General features: G+C 44.8%; 1 protein-coding gene across 16 annotated transcripts in view; it reads right to left on the reverse strand.

Moving 5' to 3' along the window:
* Positions 1-21,730, reverse strand: part of tanc2b (tetratricopeptide repeat, ankyrin repeat and coiled-coil containing 2b) — a 126,957-nt gene that overhangs the window by 42,922 nt on the left and 62,305 nt on the right. For 10 of the 16 annotated variants that reach the window (XM_046378297.1, XM_046378316.1, XM_046378300.1 and 7 more), the window contains 2 exons: positions 21,158-21,229; positions 18,558-18,737 (listed from right to left, as the gene is read on the reverse strand). The exons of 2 other annotated variants lie outside the window; for them this stretch is intronic. In XM_046378297.1, coding sequence (XP_046234253.1) covers positions 18,558-18,737; positions 21,158-21,229 — 252 coding nt within the window. Of the gene's footprint in view, positions 1-10,778; positions 11,077-18,557; positions 18,738-21,157; positions 21,230-21,730 lie in introns of those variants that run through there. 4 more of the 16 variants (XM_046378305.1, XM_046378303.1, XM_046378309.1 and 1 more) reach the window with 3 other exon arrangements.

Consider the following 21,730-nt stretch of genomic DNA (forward strand, 5'->3'; position numbering starts at 1 on the left):
AGCATGAAGCAGAGCACATTTCTGAGCATCTTTTCTCTGACTCCAATCAAAGTCCTCACTTTGTTGAAGTGCCAACGCTGCTGATAACAGCTAATATCACCTAAACTGTGTGCATGCCGGCTCATTTGTTCAAGCTATTTTGTACTTGTTTTTGGGGCTTGGTGACATCATTTGTAATTATCCAGGTTTTATGATAGATTATGTACAGTATGCTGCAACTGTTTGCCATTCTTATTATGGGTGAGTGCACCTGTCTAAAGCCATCTGATGAAGAAACAGTGTTGTGAACCAGTGTGTGTGTGTGTGTGTGTGTGTGTGTGTGTGTGTGTGTGTGTGTGTGTGTGTGTGTGTGTATGTAGGGGTGGGGGTGGGAGGTACAAAGTCACGAGCAGCAGCCGAAACAAAAGACGGCTCTTTAATAGTTTTGTTTAAGGTTCATGTTCCAGCACAGTGTGTGTGTGTGTGTGTGTGTGTAATGGGTGGAGAGTGGAGTTTTCCATCTGTCTATATACTTTCTGTCTTAGTCTATGTGAAGACAGACGGGAACAGAAAATATTACAGCAGCAGTACAAACTTTTGGTCCGTGAAAACGCTCAGTGAAGCATTTGTTCAGTATCTGCATAAAAACAAATACTGAAACTGTTCACTGTCTTCAAGCTATTTGTCTTCAAAATGTGAACTTCTGAGGAGCTGAGATGGCTCTGCTTTAAGGTCACTGCCTGACTTTTCTTTCTTTTCCCCAAATACTGGTAATCTAATGGGTTTTATAATGTACATCACTGGTGGACTTTCTAGTGAGCATGTTGTCCTTCATTTAATCTGAACAACACTGAGAGTCTACAGCCATGCTGGCAGCTCTGTGAAGCTTTGCTGTGGGCATCGCAGAGCTTTGAGCTCAGCACACTCACAATGCTAACACTGTGATGTTGAGCAGGTATCATGTTCTCCATCTCACTTTAGTGTTAGCATGCCAATAGGCTAGCATCCACCAAACAAAGAGAGCTCCTGAGCCTGATGGAAAAGTCCTGCAGGTACCCTATATGGATAAAAGTATCCAGACACACCTCTTTATTTGGCTGTTTCTCAGGGTTTGTGCTCGGACCCTGACTTCCAGTGAAGGGAAATCTTAATGCTTCAGCATACCAAGACATTTTGGACAATGCTATGCTTCCAGCTTTGTGCCAACAGTTTGTTGAAGGCCCTTTTCTATTCCAGCATGACTGTGCCCCAGTGCACAAAGCAAAGCTCCATAAAGACATGGTTGGATGAGTTTGGTGTGGAAGAACTTGACTGGCCCACACAGAGCCCTGACCTCAACCCCATCCAACACCTTTGGGATGAACTGGAGATTGTGAGCCAGGACTTTTGGTCCAACATCAGTGTGTGACCTCACAAATGCTCTACTGCATGAATGGGCACAAATTCCCACAGAAACACTCCGACATGTTGTGGAAAGCCTTCACAGAAGAGTGGAAGCTGTTATAGCTGCAAAGCTGTCTATAAACCACCAGGCGGACAATGATGACTTACTAACAGTCATGGGATATCAGTGCTGGTATTCACGAGAAAAAAAAGTTTAAAATGACATGAGGTCTGTGACTTCATCTGGATCTGCACCAAAAATGACCTGGTCCTTGTCCTGTGATCTACCTTCCAACAAATTCCCTTCAATCTACTGTCAAAATTTGAAATTTATTCTACTCAGCAACAAACAAACAGTTGAATAAACAGCAACAAATTCTCCTCGGTGGATGAAATAAAAAACTCAGATCTTCAGATCTTTGTGTGTGAGAAGTAGATGCGCTCACTTGCCACACAAACAAGAGCGTTAATGCTGCGTTGGTGCGGTCTGGAGACGACTCCGCTCATTGACCACATCTAGGAAGTGAGCCAGCACAGATGCCACAGTGAGAAACTACAACTGACAGCCAGGAGGAAGAGGGGGACCGGAGTTATCCACGACTGGATCAACTGCCATGACAGCAACCCTGACAGAGTCATGCTTAATGTGGTCTGCCTGACAAACAGGCTTACAGGCAACTCAAACATCCCCGTTTTCAAATTACTGGTTAAAATTACAAGGGGGGAAAAAAATCTGTAAAATCTGTCAGTCAATAAACAACTATAAACATGTGAGTAGGTAAAACAATGCACAAGAGAGGAAAATTTCCACAGTTACTGACAGAATGGATGACTGAATATGCGGACAGCTCACATAATACTATTCACAAACACTTATAAATGTCCTATTTATCCATACTTTTTCTGTTCCCCTTTCATATACGCCCTCCGTTCACTTCCAAAGCATCTTGCTCATTTCAAAATAAGTGGGCCTTCTTTTCAAAACTTTGGTCACAGCCAGCGACTCCACATCAGATCTCGAGAATAAAAACTGTCTGCACACTCAAGAGGAGCTTCGGTCTCCTGTTCCGCATCACAGGTAATTAAACACCCAGAAATACACGAAGCAGTGGATGTACGTGTGAAATGACCTCCAGCAGAAGAGAAGGTAGCATGTCCTGAGGTCACTGCCACACAACAGTCTGCAATGTTGGGACCTTCATTTAAAAAAAGACTGCTTTCTTGCACCTACAGGAGCAAACTGGCCTCAAGGAGGGAGTGACGGCCTGAGCTTCCACAATGACAGCGTGACTGTGAGAGCATCCACAAAGGTTGCCTCGCATATTTATCAACGCTTTGTGCATTTTAAACCTCTTACAGTTCACCTGTGCACCTCCAAAGCTTGCACGCCGCTGAACACCAGTTGACAGCAACTCGGGAGACTAAAAGCATGTTTTATTCTTTTCCAGAATATCTGTTTTTGGATATACGCTGGCGAACGGGAGATTATGATTTCTTTTGGTCTTTATCTCCCTGATCTCACCTCTATAAAATGGTCGAAGTGAGGCTCTGTCTATCGGAGTAAATCCTCTCTGTAGCACTGGCTCCAGGAGACTAAATCCCAGGGACTTCTCTCCTGCAGTTCTGTTGTCAGTGTGTGCCAGGCTGGGGATGGGTGACAGTGTGATGGATGGCAGCAGGCAAATCCACTCCTCTAATGAGCTTATGAATAAATATATCTAGTCTGTGTGTGCAGATGCACGTGGCCGTGAAATAGATATTTGTTACATGCTCTGGATGTGAGGGTGTGAATATGAATATGCATGTGGCATGTATGCAAGCGTACATGTGAGATTAGCGTGAGGAAGGGGAGGGGATGCAGAGAGATTGGCGACAGTAAATAAGCTAAAGGCCCCCCTTTAGCTTATTTACTGTCGCCAATCTCTCTGCATTTCCAATGCGAAAATTTAAGAAGCTGATCTCTATTCCCAAGACTGTCAGCATGTACACACACACACACAGCCTTTGGTGAAAACATGAAGTGAAAAAAAAAAAAAAAAAAGAAAGAAAGAAAAGAAAGCAAGTCAATATTACGATTCAAATTCACGTATGCAGCGTGTTGTGCACATGAAAGAGCAGAGCTTCTTTTCAACACGGCAGTCCCCTTAGACACAACCTGGGTTTTCCACAAATAAATGACGAGATCTGAATATGAATTGGAAACTCTAATATGAAATGCACATTCTCATTTCTCATGTGCGGCAGATTAGAGGACGATAAAGCGAGCGAAAGGAGACATTTCTATGGCAATGAAGTCCCGCCGGCTCCACCGTCTCGGTTACATGCGACCTCAGGCGCGTACTCAGACAAAGACACGGGCGCCCACGCATTAACATACACACACACACACACACAGAACAATAATGTGGGTGAGGACATACATCGCCCAGCTGTCTGCAACCCAAGCTGAGCTTTACAGAGAGCGAGCGTGCGGCCCTGGTCACTATGGCAACAGCAGAGCACAGGGAAACGACGAGTCTCGTCCACCTTTCTGAAAGGTGGTGGTAACGTGGGGAGAGGGAGATTTCACAGGCACAAAAAAGCCTCAAGGTCCCGACACATTTGCTCACATGTAATCAAACAGGCTGTGCTGACAACTCTGAGCAGACCTTCCGCTCGTCACCTCATTTCAGGGAACTTCGGCTCTCAAAGACGCAAGCTGCCGCAGCTGAGGCTCTCGTCCTTTGTGCCGCGGTTGTCTTCGTCTGCTGTGCCACAGAGAGAGCTGAGGTGGTCCTCATCAAGATCATTTCCAAATGTGAGGACGATTAACGAGGACTTTCAAATGTGGCTGAGTCACTGGATACAATATGTCCTCCAGGAGGGCTGAGTGATGTGATTATATCAATGTCACAATGTTTTTCAACACCGATGTGGCAAATACACACAAAATATCAAAGTTAAATCAAAGTAATTTTTAAAAAAATTGCTCAGAATTATTTGGGCAACACAATTTTGTACAATAACATCAGTAACACAATGTAATCCCATTATGAAGCTATGGTTCCACTGTCAAATTGCCGATAAAAGAGAGACAAAGAGAAATATTCTCTTTAAGTCAAAACGAAAGCCTCAAGTATTTAATATAACAACATGTCTAAGTTCACTTTTTCAACTTTTGTGACTCCCACGCTGTAATAACAGCTCCTGGCATGATGCACTCAAATGTGCGACCAAACCGTCAGCTGTCCGGTTGCATTGTGGGTGATGTAGGCCCACAAGGAGGAAGAGACCTAAAGTCTCTGGTTCTGCTGTTGTGATTTACGCATTTTTTGAATTGGTCAGTGGAGTACTCTTTTAATACATCAAACTGCAGATAAACTGAAACCCAGATGTGGCTGAAAAGTCATGTGGGCTTCATACCGAGAACTTTCGGCATGTTCTGTATTAATTTCACCAGTCTTTGTGCATGACCCACAGGCCTGTTCCCGTTGTGTACAGAGTAATCCGGCTCAGAGAGCACGGATGGTTTTGTGTGCTCGTCTGGTTGACTTGTTGAACAAAACAATGCAGACCAGATGTTGCTGTGCAACACAGCAAACTGCTCAGTCACAACCTGAAAACAGAGGCTGCTGACAGCCAGCAGCAAGTGCAAGTCCATTAGCTGGGCTGCCTCTCCCTCTTTTATCTGTGAGTGAATGTCTGTGTAGCTACCATTACAGCCTTAGGAGGATTAAGGTGGGGAGGTGAGGCACAGGCAGAATTTTAAAAGGGTGGAGGGAGGGGCTGATTTTCTAAGCACGCTCATTAGCTGAGCTCTCTTGCCCAAAAAGCTGTTAATTCAACGTTTCACATAACCTCACTTGGCCCAGATTAGACCAGTAGCACAACCTGATATGAAAACTCCATCAACAAATGAGTAAATTAATCTGGAGGAGCCAAAGCAGGAGAAGATTTTATAGAAGGTCGTCTGAGCTCTTTGTCCATCAGAGCTTCCAAAATTTCAAACTGATTCGCCACAAAGCCTTAATGTGCACGCAGCAGTCCAGCCTCGGAACAAGAGCGGCGGTCTGGTATTTAATTGGAAAGATTTTGAAAACAACCAAAGTGGTTCTCAACTGATCAAACACGATGGGGTTTTCCCTGTCTGGGCCCACAGTGCTGTGGAAAATCCTGCATGAAGAGTCAAGGCGAGAAAATCAAATCAGTCCCTGAAAAGCACATTTTAGAGAAATTTTTCCATTTTTTTTCTTTTAACCAGATAGGTTTTCCTTTGACCTTGCAACTGTACAGTTATCAGGGTTTTTAACCAAACTGGCATCTTAGCACTATTTCTGTATCATTTCATCATTCAAAAACCACTTCATAACATTCTTTATAAAGCTGTTATAAAGCTGTAAGTGTATGTTGCTTGAACAGATCCCTGCAGCTTGACACTATTTCAGGGAGATCAGTCAAGTGCTTCATAAAATCTTTCCACACTGGCCCATTTATTTTGCTCTGAGGAGCTTTGTTTTTCAATCATCAAATCTCTGGTCTGAATCCCTGTTGTGTACATCCTCCTCATGTCCATACTGCAGGCTTTCTGGGCAGATGTCCCCACTAGTGGACAAACCCGTCAGTCCTGAAGGACTCGGCCTTCATGACTCAGCTGCGGCAGCACAGCGGCTACAGTTAACAGTGAGTGCTTCAGACACTGTTAATTTTCTTTTCTCATGGTCTCGCTCCTTCGGGGGGGTGGGGTGACACGGAGGTGTGACCGTGAACTTTTCACATATCGTTCCTCAGCCGGACACATGGGAAGCCTACGCTCCTGAGGCCTGAGGACAAAGTCATGCTGAACATTTACAACAAGATACCACTTGAGAAAAAAGAAAAAAAAAGAGAGAGAGAGAGAGACACATAATTGCCAAAGACACCCACTCGGTTCAGTGGTCTAATAATATCTAGGCTGCCTTGACCTCCGTTCCAACTGGAATTCAGCCCCTGGTGGGGATATTTATAACCTGCCGGCTACACTCGGCTTGAGGACCGCACCCTCGTCATTGAGAACATCGGGATGAGCTGGATGTTTGCCTGCTGTTACTCAATTAAGGAATTAAAGTAAGCACTCCAACTAGACAATAGATTAGGAAAAGCATTAAGACGACTCTGATAATCTGGCCCCATCTTTAGCATGACATAAGACAAATATGAACATCCCACCCGCGTCCCCAAGCCCCTCATAAACACGTTTAATGTCTGACAAAACCTGTAATCAATTGTTGCTCTCATTTAATCCCGTAGTTAGCCGGCTGACTGCAGCCGTACAGCGTCAGAGCTGTGATGGCGACAAATGCCTCAAATGACTGAACAAATAAGCTAACAGCAGACTGACCAGCGGTGAACGTTAACAGTGAGGCGGGTGCCGCTGTGCAGTCACCTGTAAGGTTCAGGACACGCATGGACACACAGACACAAACACACACACAATGACACACTTCTTCAGGCCAGTGTGTACATCACACCCAGAAATGTTTACTCAGCTCTCCACCATCAGCATTCGCAGAAAGCAGTGAGGCGGCACATGTGACCCACTGCTCTGTGTTGTATGCAAATCATTATCGTCGCTTTTAATAGCACATTGCAGGTTTCGCTTTTCCCCTCCACAGTTTTATTTTTTTTCCTGGATGAACTGCTAAATATCACAGTGTTTTATGACAATAAAACAGTAAAATACTTTAACAGAAACGAATTAATTTAAGAGAATTTAAGAGTAAAACCAAAGCAGAGATACATAAAAGCCCTGGATGCAACACGGTCCCCAAAGTACAGCACCAAAGAAAAAAGATGTGTCTTAGTAAATAAAATAAAATAAAAACAGATTTGCAGCTCTAAGGTCAAGCGGCCACCTCGTCATTTGTCATAAAATGTCTAAGACGGAAGACAGTGAAGGACTTTGCTAGTGCGGTCATCTTTGATATGCTGTTCAGGAAGTGGAAGGTCATATAAACTTTACAAAATAACTTTAACTTCCACTGTGCCATAGGCAGCAAGATAATGTGACTTCTTCTTTTATTTAAATCCTAGTCTTTGTGAAAGATACAGCATGTAGCTATGCTCATCACCTGATGAAACCGCACATTATAGCTTTGGTAATCTTGTGCAAATGGGAATAAAGATTTTGTCCAAACGCACTCTTAATTACATTCAGGTTTTAATCTGTTTTGCCAGATGGTTGAATATTGACAAAATCCATCTCTTTCTACTGTGTTCAACATGGAAAAAAATACTTTTACTCACTCTTTTTCACTTCTATGCACTGATGGGCGTAAAACATTGGAATCACCTGGTAAAACTGAAACATAACACGGTTAACTGTAATATATGTTATCCTGATGTTACCAAGTGAGATCATGTATATGGAAAATAGAAAGGGACCGAGAATGTTTCCTTGAGGAACGCCACAGTCAATATTACAACAATTATGATGATTTATTATGAAGGGAAACAAATACACTACCAAGACACCCACCCATTTCCCAAGACCGTCAATCAAACCGTGATGATCCACTGTGTCAAACACTGCGCTAATGATGGCCAACTTTTTGTCAGCACCAACACTGACTCTCAGTTCAGTTTTCTCAGGGTCGTTTCGGTGCTGCGGTTGGCTTGTTTTTTAAGCAGTGTGAAACTTTTATAAAATGCCGCTGTCATTTAGGCGATTAGGTACGTGGTTAAGAAACAGTTTTCTTTAGAAGTTTACCGAGGAAAAGAAAATTACAGCTGGGCCTGTAATTGCAAGGATCTGCCCGTTTCTTTAGCAGATAGTATATGGTAGCTGTATTGAGAGCTTTGGGGAAGATTTCTAATTGCAGGTTGTTACCTGGGATAGACGCTCGAAGCTGACTTTAAAGATCATGATGGGGGGGGGCGCACCAGGATGACCTCATCTAGCTAATGGCAACACAAACGGCATCTTCTCTCATCACAACAAGCAGTTGTAATTCTAGATCCCAGGGAGTTGTTACAGACTTAGCAATGCTGGCTCCCTTGATGACTGTTGCACATTCCCCGTAAAAGTGCTGTTTGACTGAAAAGGAAGTGGACTTCTTAGTGGACTGTCTTTTGTGCAGAAACGCTGAGGGTGAGGAGTTGATGGGCCACATGATTAACAGCGGGACAAACATGACTCCCTCCAACTTGTTTTCACCAGCACGCAGCTCATAACTGGACTCCTTGTCTAACCTTTGGCACAGAGAAAACAACGTGAGGGGTTTTTAAAGTGTCGTCGATGCTTGATTAATAGCCAGTGTGTCATGCATAGCACAGACTGTGCCCACCCGTCAATAGAGACCCTCAGCAGGCTGCTTCTGTATTCAGGACAGAGTGGAGGGGAAAAAAGCCTGCAGCTCCACCAGAAATCCAGATGCCAGACTGTCACTAAATGGAGAATATAACCTATCATCCCCTGGTTAACAAATTAACATCATGTTAACTTTGTTTGGAGCCCAGTTAGGGCTACATTTCATACACTGTGTGTCAGGTTAAGTGATGCCTAAAAACTGACCCAAGGCCTGTCATATTTACTTCACAACTTATCTTAGGCTTACGAGCCGTTTGTCCGACAGACGCTCAAGGGACTGCAAGCGAGGGAAATTGAGCAATTATATAAATCAATATCACTCTGAACCACTGCAGAGGGTATATGAGGTTTTATTTGGCTGATTTTCAGGTAAGTGGGCCACATCAATTACCTGCAATTCAAATCCCGGCTTAACTGACATGTCTTGTGAATAAATATGAGATCACAGGCGCCAACAGAGACTACACAACATTTGAAGAACGCGGGAGGAAGCAGAGATTGTAATGTATCAGTTAAGGTTGTATCAAAGTATCAATGCTTTTTCAACGCCACATGTTTAAAATGCTGCGATATCCACATTTGATAGTATCTCAAATAACAAAGCTGGTAAAAAAAAAAAACAAAACTGATTTCCATTTAACCCAAGGCTGCACAGATATTAACATTATTACAAATGTGTTGAGTGATCATTTTGTGTCTAGGACTTTTTCCATCGTATGACAAGAGGTATTGTTTTGTTTTGTTACTAGTGTTGTATCAAAGCTTGAAATTGTGTTATCATGACAACCTTAAGCAATACATTCAAAGGGTATTTTCACATAGTGCAGCTATGTATGTATATTTTCAATTACAAGCTCTATAAGTGCCTCAAACAAGACTTGAAGTATCTTCCTGTACGGTGGAATTGGTGTGTTTAAATTCTTGTGGGATAAACATCACTCGGCTGAAATGTCTGGGGAGGCAAAGAAAAATAATACAAAAAGCCTTGTGTCATAACCATGGAGGGATGCAGCTTATCTACAAGGATGAGACCTAAGTTCACCTTTTCCATCAGATTCAAGTAACTCCATCAGGGATCTGAAAGCCTTCCACCTTGGACACAATCAAGATGGCTATTTAGCCACCCTGAAATCGAAGTGCTTAGTGTCATTGCCCGACACATCTTGAATGACAGCTGACAAAGTAAGCTCATCAAAGAACGCTCCAGGTGGTGATACTAAGTGGTGTGAAAACTGACTGTGGGCGCCTCATCAACAACCATTCACCTGAGACTAGCAGCAGCAGCTGCTGATGAGGTGCTTGTGTTTTTCTGGCAGACAGTGTTATTGAGACATTTTGTTCTGTTCACACAGCAGCTAGCAATCCCCTGGGATCAGGCAGGGAGGCAGGCAGCCTGCAGCTCGGGAACCGGGAGGAGGAACCATATCCCAGCACATGACAGGGTGATTCTGGTACACAACAACAAGCTGCCGCCGCCACTGCTGCCGCCGACTGCATGCCGTGTGTGTATGGGGGGGTTATTCCCCACCAACTTCAACCCATTTACGCAACCATATGCTACATACGATGCAGTGCTCTGGAAGGAAAAGTGAGAAACAAAACAAGAACAAGCACCATTAGCCGCCCACAGCTTGTGCTTAGACGCACACACACTGCAACAGACATACTCGCACACACACACACACACCAACACACACACTCAAAGACAATTGAATGCTCACCCACGCTGACGCATGAAACAGAGCAGCTCGCCACGAAAAAAAAAAAAAACACTTACATTATCACACTCTGGTTGATTCACAGGTCCTCGAGCCTACATTGTCATTAGAGTGCAGCCCTTTGACAAATGCATCATTTCATGGAGAGAAAATACTTTGCTGCGCTCCTCCCATTAGCCCCTTGTCTGTACAAACGTCATTCGAACCAGCGGCCGACACAACCGCTCCAGCCCTCGAGATCGGAGAGCAGACAGACCTGGAGCAAGCTCTGGCCGAGCGAAAGGTGGAGCAGCAGGTGAAAAGGGGGGCAGACACACTTTGCGGGCACAGATGGAAGGAATGAAACAAGCAAAAGAGGGTGTGGCAGGGCTCACCATTCTCAAACCAGATCTCGCATTCCTGAAGGCTGGAGTACGGCACCAGCTCCCCTCCTTCCCCCTCCAGCGACACGAGCAGTCCTTCCTCCCTGAGCGATGACCAGTTCATCAAAAACACGACAGAGAGAGAAGAGAAAACAAAAAACAGCAGGGGAGAAACACCTGCAGCCGAGCAGGGGAGGGTCAGTGCGGAGGAACAGAAGCTCGCTCTCTTTCTCCCCTCTTGTTTCCTTTCGGAGGAAATCTCCACAGGTTTCAGTGCTGAGGATGCTCGCACAGTTCAGTCGCAGAAAATGATACGGAGCCAGGCAGATATGGCAGTGACGGGAGGAGCGAGAGGAGGAGGGGGAGGAGGAGGAGGAGGAGGAGGAAAGAGAGGGAGGAAAAGGGAAGAAGGAAGGAAGAACGCAGCAGTCACTGTGTCACTGGAGGACATGGAGGTGATACTTCTGCCATGGCGGTAGCACCGAGGACTGACAGGCGACCAAAACCTCACGTCACTATGAAAGAAAGCTTGGGGGGGGGGGGGGGGGGGATAAAAACAACACAGGAAGCTGTTTTCTTCTAGTGAGGAGCCTGTCCGCACAGATAGCACTGAGCTCCTCATTCGCCTCCGTGACTGCATTAGCGCTGAGCGTGTTATGTATAGATGTGAGAGGCGCACACTCTCTCTCTCTCTCTCTACAGGAGCAGGAGCCCAGGTCTCCAACAGATGAATGGTGCAGTGCTGCTGTTGTCATGGCAACCGCAGAGCAAAAGGAGGGGGGGAGGAGAAGGGTGGGTATTGAGGGAGGCAGGAAAATGGCATTGAAAAAAAGAAAAAGAAAAAGAAAAACGAAGGAGGGAGCGAGGAAGGAAGGGTATTATTATTATTATTAAAGGGACACAGTTTTGCAGTTCGTGGACGGAGCTTCGGGGACACGTAAGAACACGAGTGGGGAAAGAAGAGGAGCGGCATCATTTGACAGGAACAAGGGTTTCAATAAAACCTACTGCATTTTCCTCCGGGGCTCAGGCATCCCTGTCTGTCCTTGTTTTACCCTTGAAACTCTGTTTGTACAGCTGCAGCCATGTTTTACGGCTGTTTGGGGGGTTCAAACTGGCCAGTCTGAGAGTTTATCGTGTGCAGGCTTTGCTTTTGTTCATATCCGTCAGGCTGTAAGCCCGCTGTTTTCTAAGTGTTTTTTTATTAATCTCCTCCAGTCACACTTATTTCCCCAGGGTGACATCTCCGAACACTATTTACAGCATGTTACCAAGGAGCCTTAAAGACGTGCTACAGCTGCAGGTCAAAGTTTTTGAGTGCCACCAGTCCTCTGCGACAGAAGACCCAGGTCTCTCATCATGCCTGATCTCATCAGACATTTCCTGCAGACAATCGGACAACACAATCTTTTTTTTTCTCTCTCTCTGCCATTTTTAGTTCTGGAGGGAAAAAATAACTTTCGGCAACAACATGCAATGTAATTCAATGAGATGCCAGGTGGGGGTGGCTGATCACATGCCTGCCCATAACTGTAAGACACAATGACTATCATTATTAAAATGAGCACAAATACACTCACTCGAGGAGGTTGGATGAGTGCGAGAAACCGAAGCATCGGGAAACATTTACAACCTGCACTTTGTTGATGACTTGCGCTTTTTGTAAAAACTTGGGAGAAATCAATCCAGTCGAAAACTACGCTTTGAGAGCAACATAAATATGTGCCGTCCACAAAACTCCAGCGATGTTATGTGGTGTTTTGTCATTCTGAACATGCCGACTTCATCTTCCCTCAGCCTTTTTCTCCATATAAGAGAGAGTGGCAGACCCACCTTTTTATAATAAGCTACCCACAATCGTATTTATTATTTCCATCAGATGTGCCAACCCTTAAATCAACAGTTTTCTAAGTGGTTCTAGAAAACGTTCTTGCAGTAAACTAATTAGGGTCATTTATGAACCTTTTCTTTGTTTCTGTACTTGACGACAAATTATTCATTGCATGTTGAAAAGCCTTCCCTCTGAGCTGTGCACCTCCCAGAATCAATTCTGTTGCCTTTATTAATTTCACAACCATTGATTTCTTCATCTTTTTTTCGCCCTAATGTCTATTCACATGATTATTACTCTTTAATTGCACGTTGCATTTTTCTTTGGGATTTTAATCAATAAACCCCTTTGAGGTTCCTTCTGCTTCTCTAATTCTGAGATTTTTTTTTTTTTTTTTTTTCATGTCTGAACTGAGTAATTACAATATAAACAGTGAAATTTTGGAGTTTTGCTTTTGGTCGTCTCCAGTCCAAATTGTTCAGTTATAAGTCAAGACTGACTGGAGTGATCCGGGTGGTCGGGATACAGTAAAGCATCTCAAAGTGTTGGATTCCTCTAGTTAAGTGTATCATCATATGGAATAAATGTGTTTACTGGCGGCAGCTTCCATAAGAAGACCGATGGCACACTCTTGCATTCAGTCAGTTAAAAATGAGGCCACAACAACCAGTTGGTTAGCTTAGCTTAGCACATTAGACAGTAAACACAGGCAAACGGCTAGCCTGGCTCTGCCTAACAGTAATAAAATCCACCTCCCAGGACTTCTAAAGCTCAAATATTAACATGTTTTATCTCGTTTGTTTAAGCCACACAAACCTAAATGTGAATGCACCAATTCAAAAAACACCATGTGTTAATTAGTCAGCTTTAGAGGTGTTATTGGAAGGGTTTTGTTGGGATTAGACAGAGCAAGGCTAGCCCCAGTTTCTAATCTTTGTGCTAAGCTAACCGGCTACACTGTACACATCTGAAAGAGCGTCAGCAACCTTCTCATCATTCTCAACTGCTTTTGCCGTTCTGCAACAAGTTCACCAGCCGTGAATTTAATGAACTGCAACAAATGGCTGACACAGACAACCTTTTGTTCTCTCTTCATGAAGACAAGTCAGATTTGTAATGACATTTCATCACTGAATCATCAAGAGTACTTGGCTGGTGACCAAAACATGACAAGAATTTCTGCCACAGCACTTAATCCACCAGGTTCTTTAGTGCCCCTCCTGAGGGCATCATACCTCCGTTTCAATTACTCCTCTCCTTACACTCAACCCTCACTCTTTATTTTTCACCCGCGACAATCCACCTGAAAATGTCACATTTCCTTACAGCAGAAAAAATGATATGGAGGGTCCGCCGTGGCTGGGACGGTTGAAGCAAGAAATAATGACGATAACTGAAGAACGATGTTCTCAGGGTGCGACGCTGTTTAAGGAGGCGTGGAGATCGAGATGCCCCAAATGTCAGTGTTCATTTCCAAAATTCACAGAGGACAGTAAATGCCATATAAAACCAGCTGCTGGTTAAGGAGGCGTGAAGAGAGGGAGATTGAGACATCTCAAATGTCAGGCTTGTGTCCAAGGCGTGGTGCACTGCAGGTTTCTGTCAGATGACATCATGACAACCCAGAAACCAGGACAAAAACAATTCTGAACGTTTTATAGGACTTTTACTTAATGAGTCACCCGCAGCCGCATTACAAAGCTCACCTTTAAATCTTCAAGTCTGTAAAGTGCTCAAAGAAATTCCGTGACAACTGGGGAAACTCCTACTGATGAAACCGTGTGGTAAAATCATGTGGTTTGGTTTTGTTCTGAACTAAATCAAGTATTTAGTTTGCTATCAGATAAGACAAAGAAAAGCAGCAAGTCGTAAGAGTTTAGAAGAACTTAGTCAATGTTTAACTTGAGAAACAGCTGAAGCTCGATGACTGGTTGTTAAATGTTTGTGTTGGAAATAAAAAAAACTGCAGAAGGTTTAAAAGTAAAACTGAAATGCCTTCATCACTCCCCTCTTTCATCACGCTGCACGTAAGCGACCCTTAAGATGACTGAGAAGATATTTTATGATGAACTGAAACCTTTCGTTTTTAACAAACTTTTCCATAACTTGCCTCATCATCTACTTTAGGTAATGATACTTTACACTTACTAGAAACCAAAATAATGCGCCTCAACATGATCTTCAGCAACGGCATTTAAGAAAGAAAAAATCTTATTATAGTCCATTTCATCTGTGCAAGACATTTCCCAACAAGTGATCCTGTCATCTCCATTAAGACACTTAAACACCAAACAATGACACAAGCCCAGAGCTGCAGCTTTCATCACGAGCAGCTAATTTACCAGAGCTCGACTGTTTTAATGTGGATCCTTTAAGACAACCCACACAATGAGCCATAAAACCTGACTAAGCAGTTCTGCACAACGTGCCAAGCTAGCGCCGATCGTCCTCACTGCTGCCGAGCATTTTTACACCTGCATCACGTGACCGTTCAGAAGTTAGCGTGCTGTACTGCCGCGCAATCGAATATCACGCCATTACTGTAAGCACCGGAGACACAATGGATTTTATATATACTCGTATTACGTGATAATTGCAGCAAGAGTGGCAGAAAAATTAGGTGGTTTAATGAAATCAAGCCTGTTCTCAGGTTTTAAGGCCAAACGCAATTTTCCACCTTTATGTGGCGATCCATGGGGAGGCAGTAATTGTATTGATTGCTACCATTAATTAGAGGCAAGCGGTGTAATCTGGAAAGGGATGTTGAAAAGATTCCTTTCCATGTTTCAGAGCGGAGCAGGGCCAATCAATCAAGTGGGACGACGTCTCTGGAGAGCCTGACACTTGACGGAGGTGTTTATTAAGGAACAAATAAGCAATCAGCGATTACAACTCATAACGGAGATATCACTGCGAGAAGGAGAAATGACTGCCACTCATAGTCTTAACAAAAATAGACAACTTAAACACAGATTTGTTAAAAAAAGAAAAAAAAACCTGAAGATGAAGGAATGCTGGAGAAAACCCGGCTAGCGAGAACAGATGTTTTCATGAGACACAGAAGAGCCTTATATCATGACTCGATCTAAAAATGTATCGCAGAGTGAACGTTTTCCTTGAGAAACTGAAATAGCTTGTAATTATACATCAAATTACAATAGTTAGAGACGCTGTCCTCTCAGCGGACAATCCAGAGTCACGCCCAGAGTAAGTTAGTTCAGTTAAAGAAACTCTCCCTCTGACCGTGTAGTCCCACCTCTCTGGAGGTCAGAGGGATTAAAAAACACTTTCCCCCTGAGGGTTTAATAAAGTATAAAATTATTATTGTTGATTCAGCTGGATTAAAGTGAAAGAAGACTCCGGTTTTGACGAGTTCAGAGAAAGACATCAGCAGGCCGATTGCAACAGATTTTATTTTACTGAAAGAAGCAGAAAGTCTTATATTCACAACTGTAATTAAGCAGAAGTACAAAGGTACATTTAAGTGAAAAAAAAACCTGTGGTTCCACCAACTAAACAATCTGACATGAATCCGCTGCGTCCCCTGCCTTCCTCGCCGCTCTGCTTCCCGAGTTAACCCCTCGAGCATCTGAGGACCCCCTTGAGAGTCGTCTCACAGGCACAGGGGATCAAATCAGAAACTCAATGATTCTCTAAATAGGTCAGTGCTTTCATAGCGTTTTCATTCTATCAGAGCCTTGAGCTTGAATAACTCAAGTCCTCAGAGACATTCTGCGTCCCTAAGGCCAATCAGGGGCTACGCAGGAGCGCAAAGAGAGGCTGCGGTTGGCGGAGGCCACCGGGGGGACATCAAAGTGCTGCAGCCTTTAGACCTGCTGCTGTTTGCTCTCTAATGTGCTCCTCTGACACCACTTTTTCTCCCACCTCTGCCATCTCTGGCTTGGGAGGGGTTCTGGCCTTTGACGCCAGCATGCGTGCACACACACATACACACACACGCTTGGTGTCGTCAAGCTGTGCAGGAAGTGGTGCTGAGTTGAATTAATTAAAGGGTGAGAAAGCCGGGGTGGTTGAGACCTTATGCAATCTGGTGCTCGATGCCACTCGAGAGCAGACACGGGTCTTTGAGGACTTGGAAGGACGGTGGGGACACTTGAGGGCTTTTGTGCATGTTGCTGTAGCGCCAGACGTGCCGCAGAGTCACGTAGCGTCACATCGATGTGAAGGCTTCCCGCACACAGTATTGTAAAGGAGCAAAACGGCTTTTTCATGATGCCACGTCTGCCACAGTAGCTGCGCAAAGTCAGAAGATTTATGTTGTTTTTGAACTGACTTAATTATTACAACAGACAACAATCTAAGACACAATAGGTGGCGTGACAGAGACATAAATCTGGGAGGATTAACACAGCGAAAGGCTCATGCTGCCAAATTGATGTCTTTCGCACACATGAATACTTAAGATGACGAGTGTAAGCAGAGGAAATTATGCACAGGTGAAACAAATCAAATGCAGCAAGTGCACAGCTGAGACAGACAGGATATTAAAAATGAGAAAATACCTGATTCCCGAGTTAAAATCTAAAAGCGGCCCTTACGCAACCTGACAGGTGTAATATAACAAGCCAAATGGCGACATGTGCAACGATACTGCAGAGAGACCTCACGCAGGAACGAGACAGCACTGCACATCATTAATCAAGCTGCTCTGAAAACAACTTCCCCCATCAGGACAGCACATATGGAAATTTACAGATTCATGTACACAGTCAAAAATAAATAAATAAGTCACTTTGAGTCAGCCAGATGAAAGTGTAGACATCAAATCAGGCCATGGAACACGAAGTCAAAACAACACAAATGGAACCAACACGGCTCCTCCACCAGCAGAGACAACCACAGAGAAAAGGTGCGATGAAAACGGCTCTAATTCCCCCTGCTGGACCCTGTCACCCACGCAGAGGCCTCCACAGCTCAGTGTGGCACACCCAGTTAAAAATGGAAGAAAAATCACTTCTGGTGTGTTTCCTCTTTAAAACCCACACTTTGGATGACCCAGGAGAGAGTATAAATCATTCCCTGTGATGTAAAAAACCATGGTCCTCCCGGCACATCACAAATGGTTAACGATCTGAGGTAGCTGAGAGGCTGGTGCACCCTAGTGGTGACTACTGAATCAAGCTTTAAAGTCCTTCACACCCACTCTGCTTCTGTGTGGAGGCTGCACTGGTACTGCGTGAAGCTGCAATATCAATATTTCATTTTGGAGTCTGAATCCAATCCTGTACAGCAGCAAGCCTCTGATGTCCACGCTGTCCTGCGTACCAAACCACAACTTCCCCCTTCATAACAGCAAAGGAAACACGACACAAGTCTCATAATCCAGCTAATGGGGAGTCAGAGGGAGGGGAGGGCGATTTTCCACATTCTCTGAATGTCAGAGATGAGTGTGGAAGGAAACGATTAGCGGTGGGAGGCGCAGAGCGATAAAGAACTGCAGACTGCAGACCACAGCTCACAGTCCATTCAGCTGTTCTTGGCACTGTCAATTAGGTAGGACTTTGGTGATTACAAGAATTGGAAATTGCAGTGTTTGCCACAGGCCATAGAGGGCCCTGCTTTGAGTTTCTACTCACAATTAGCGGGTAAGCAATACGGGAAGTGATTACTGCTTATCGGCAACCACTGGGGTGAGATGCCATTCCACTCCTCTTCACTTTGTGTCATAAAATCTGTTTTAATTCACTGCGCCCGATTCTCTGAGTCCCTGCCTACAGAGCTACACTGAATGGTAAAGGGAGGCTGTATTAGTACAATGAGTCTGTGGGGGAGGACAGCTACAGGCAAGGAAGTGCCTTCAAGACAAATCTGAACAAGATTCAGCCCACATCTCTGTTGGCTTTCTTCCCAAAGCCAGGTTTTTGAAAATGTGACAACGCAGCTTGACTAATTCAGCTCTTTCACTTTTAATGAATCTGACTTCACTGCAGCGCTTTTACCTGTGAGCTTCTTCATGGGCTGCAGCCTGACGCTGATGGTCTGGTGGGTGAGCAGCGGCGAGGAGGGCAGCGAGCGTGACACGCCCTCCATTATGCGAATGTGCTGCATGCCCTCGGTCATGGAGAGCGGGGGCACGGCGTAGTCTCCTTCAAAGGCACAGTCGCTGTCTATGCTGCCACCTGCAGGACGGGAGGAGGAAACAAGACTGTATGAGATGCTTTCCTCTGTTTACTATGGTGCATTGAATCTAATGAGGTTCAAAGAGTCAGAGTGTATGATTCCCGGGGGTGTATGAAGGTGGTGTTTAACTGATGTCATGATGACCTTCTTCCTCTGCATGTGTGGACATCATTTCAGCTACACGGGAGGGATATTCTGCCAACAGTTGATTGGCTTTCAAAAAGTCTTAGCAAAAAATATAGCAAACAAATTCACAAAGTCAGTGATTTCAGTTAACTTTTTTCCTATTATGACTTGTTAACTCACTAAACTTGTTCATTATAGTTTTTTTTGGGTCAATTTTTAGTCACATTTAATGAGCCGAAACGTTTGGCACAGAAGACAAACAGCTGATTGATCAGTTTAGCACTAGTTGTGTGTAGTGAAGGGTTTCTACGCTGGACTGCACTGGATTCTACTGGTGTTTCCATTTGGTCACCCGTGTAGAAAGTGCACGAAAGATGTTAGTGCTCTGACAGAACCTCAGCCTGAATTCTGATCGCAGCGCAACACCAGTATTGAGCGCAACAAGACCGGTGTGACCCAGAAGAGAGAACAGCCCTGCAGGCAACACGTGCCGTTTCACTTTCACTGTTCGAAACCACAAGCCCGCCTGACCTCTGCTAGCCCCACAGAAACACAATACCCCGCCATTTTAACGTATTAAAGGAGGATTTTCTAACCATCGGGAATGTGTTTGAACAATCGAAAAAAGAGCACAGTCATGACCATGAGAGAGCATTTTATTTACAAAAAAAGGCTTGTACAATGAGTGGTAATTACAGACGAAGCACAAACAACCGCTCTCCATCATTCACCCACCCACTTTTCCTCTTTTGCTTCAAAAACCATAAATTACGACAACTTGGGGTTTTTTTTTGGGGGGGGGGACTGCACGCACACACACACAGATTCCCCAATGAACAAAAACCAGCTGTCTGTAAACACAACATCCATTTTGTGAATCAGCCCTGCCTCTGACTGCCCATTTCCCCGCAGACGGAGCTGTGAAAGCAAACTGGTCAAGCAACCGTCTCGCATCAGACAAGCAGCCGCCACAGTGAGACGCGAAGTCATTATCAGACACCAGTCCGTGACAATCCCAGGGCAAGCCCCTTATGACGCTCAAACCGGTTGTTGTCATGCAAACAGACCGGCCCAGAAACACTTGCGAGAATTAAGGAAAACACACACGTCCACACGTGGCTCCAGCAGTACTGGAGCCAGTCCATGCAGTCACTGGGGAATGTCACTGCAGAAGCAAAAACAACAGCCAGAGCAGCGGTTACATCCCCAAGCATGCAAATTCTCCTCATGCACGCAGAGCTCGTGTGAATACCAAGGGGAGCTCGGCATTCTGGATGCAATTATCAGTAGTCAAGATCCAATTTTATTGCGTTCCAATACTGGATGAAAACATTCAATTATAGTACTATTAGCCAATTACGATTCAAAAAAATGGCCAAATTTAGCACTTTTTGGTACACAATGTCAACGCCCAGGAAATTTGTTTTCCTCATGAAAACAGATATCAACCGTGATATGCTGGAGCAGAAATCAAGAGGTGTGATTTAGGGTAAAGACGGAGGGCGGAGAGGGAGGGAAAGCCGCACTTCAGCGGTGAGATCTCAGCAAACAGGAAGCGTCGAGGGGGAAATGATGGTGTTTTATTTTAGGATGATGTGACGAGAGACATGTTTAAGGGCCACTCCAAGCCTCGGAATAAACACAAACACCTACTCATCGAGGTGCTCGGCTCAAAACATGCACAAGGAGGGGGAAAAAAGCCAACGTGTAATTATAAATACTCAAAAGATTTTCTGATCGCTGAGCTTCTGACACTCCTTCTATGCATTCGATCCTTCTAGATCCACCGCTGTACACGCTGAATTTCCCATAGAAGTTGCTCAGATTTAGAGGCAAGACTTCTCTGCCTGTAAATGTAAATTCATTTCCCGTAGTTGTCTAGTTTTCTGCCATAAAGTCGAACAAAATACAACCTGGTAAACAGGTCCCCCGTGGGTTTCCACTGAGGAACATTAAGAGAGAAGAAATGGAGTCTGGAAAGAGGCCGACAAGAGAGAGGCATTACAGGAAATGAGAAGGTAAAGGTGGGAAAAGAGCGTGCACGCCATTTCTCAGCAACTCAACGACTGATTCACTCACATAATGCACATTCACAACTGGGAGCAGCTCAGTACACTCCATAGCAAGCAACAGCAGGGAAGACATGCCGGGCAGGCTTTAAAGGGCAAAACCGAGGCTCCAGACTACAACCTGCAACTGCTCTCCTTTCCGACATGTGAACTTTTACTTTTGGGGGGGAAAAAATAAAAAAAACCAAACAAACTCAGAACTGAAAAATTTTGTGCTTGCTTACCTTGGGCGATGTGGCTCAGGTGGGGGTCTAGACTGGGCGAGCGGGGGTCTGCCAAGTCCTCACTCCCACCATCTGCAGACGAGGAGCAGAAAGAGAAAGACAGGGAGTGAGCTCGCTGGTGCTGGTAGCGTGGCAAGGAGGTGCAGGCCAGCAGCAAGGCCACATCCTCGTCTCCGATCAGCCAGGTGTGGGACCGGAGGACGCCTAGCAAGCTGCTCACACACAGACCCTCCACACCCTTCCTCCTGGGGCCCAAGCGGCCCCTTATTGTGGCAAAGGGGTTCCGCGCCGCCAAGCTCCACTTTTTACGCCTCCCCATGTTTAAACTAAACAGTCGGTGAGTTTCTATCTCAAGGGCCTGCCCATGCAGATAACAAAATAGTTTACATTGCAGCCACTGTTGCATGCAGAATCCTGTGGTAAAGCCACAATCATAGAGCTCACTGGGCTCTATGGTTCAATGAGCGAGGACTAGCAGTAAAACAGTGGGCGTTTCCCAGGATAGATCCACATACGGTTAATGATATGAGGATCAATTACGCCCAAGGGAGCATGCAGGCAGAATTAGCCACA

The sequence above is a fragment of the Scatophagus argus genome, chromosome 21 (genome assembly GCF_020382885.2).
Source record: "Scatophagus argus isolate fScaArg1 chromosome 21, fScaArg1.pri, whole genome shotgun sequence".
Taxonomy (NCBI): domain Eukaryota; kingdom Metazoa; phylum Chordata; class Actinopteri; family Scatophagidae; genus Scatophagus; species Scatophagus argus.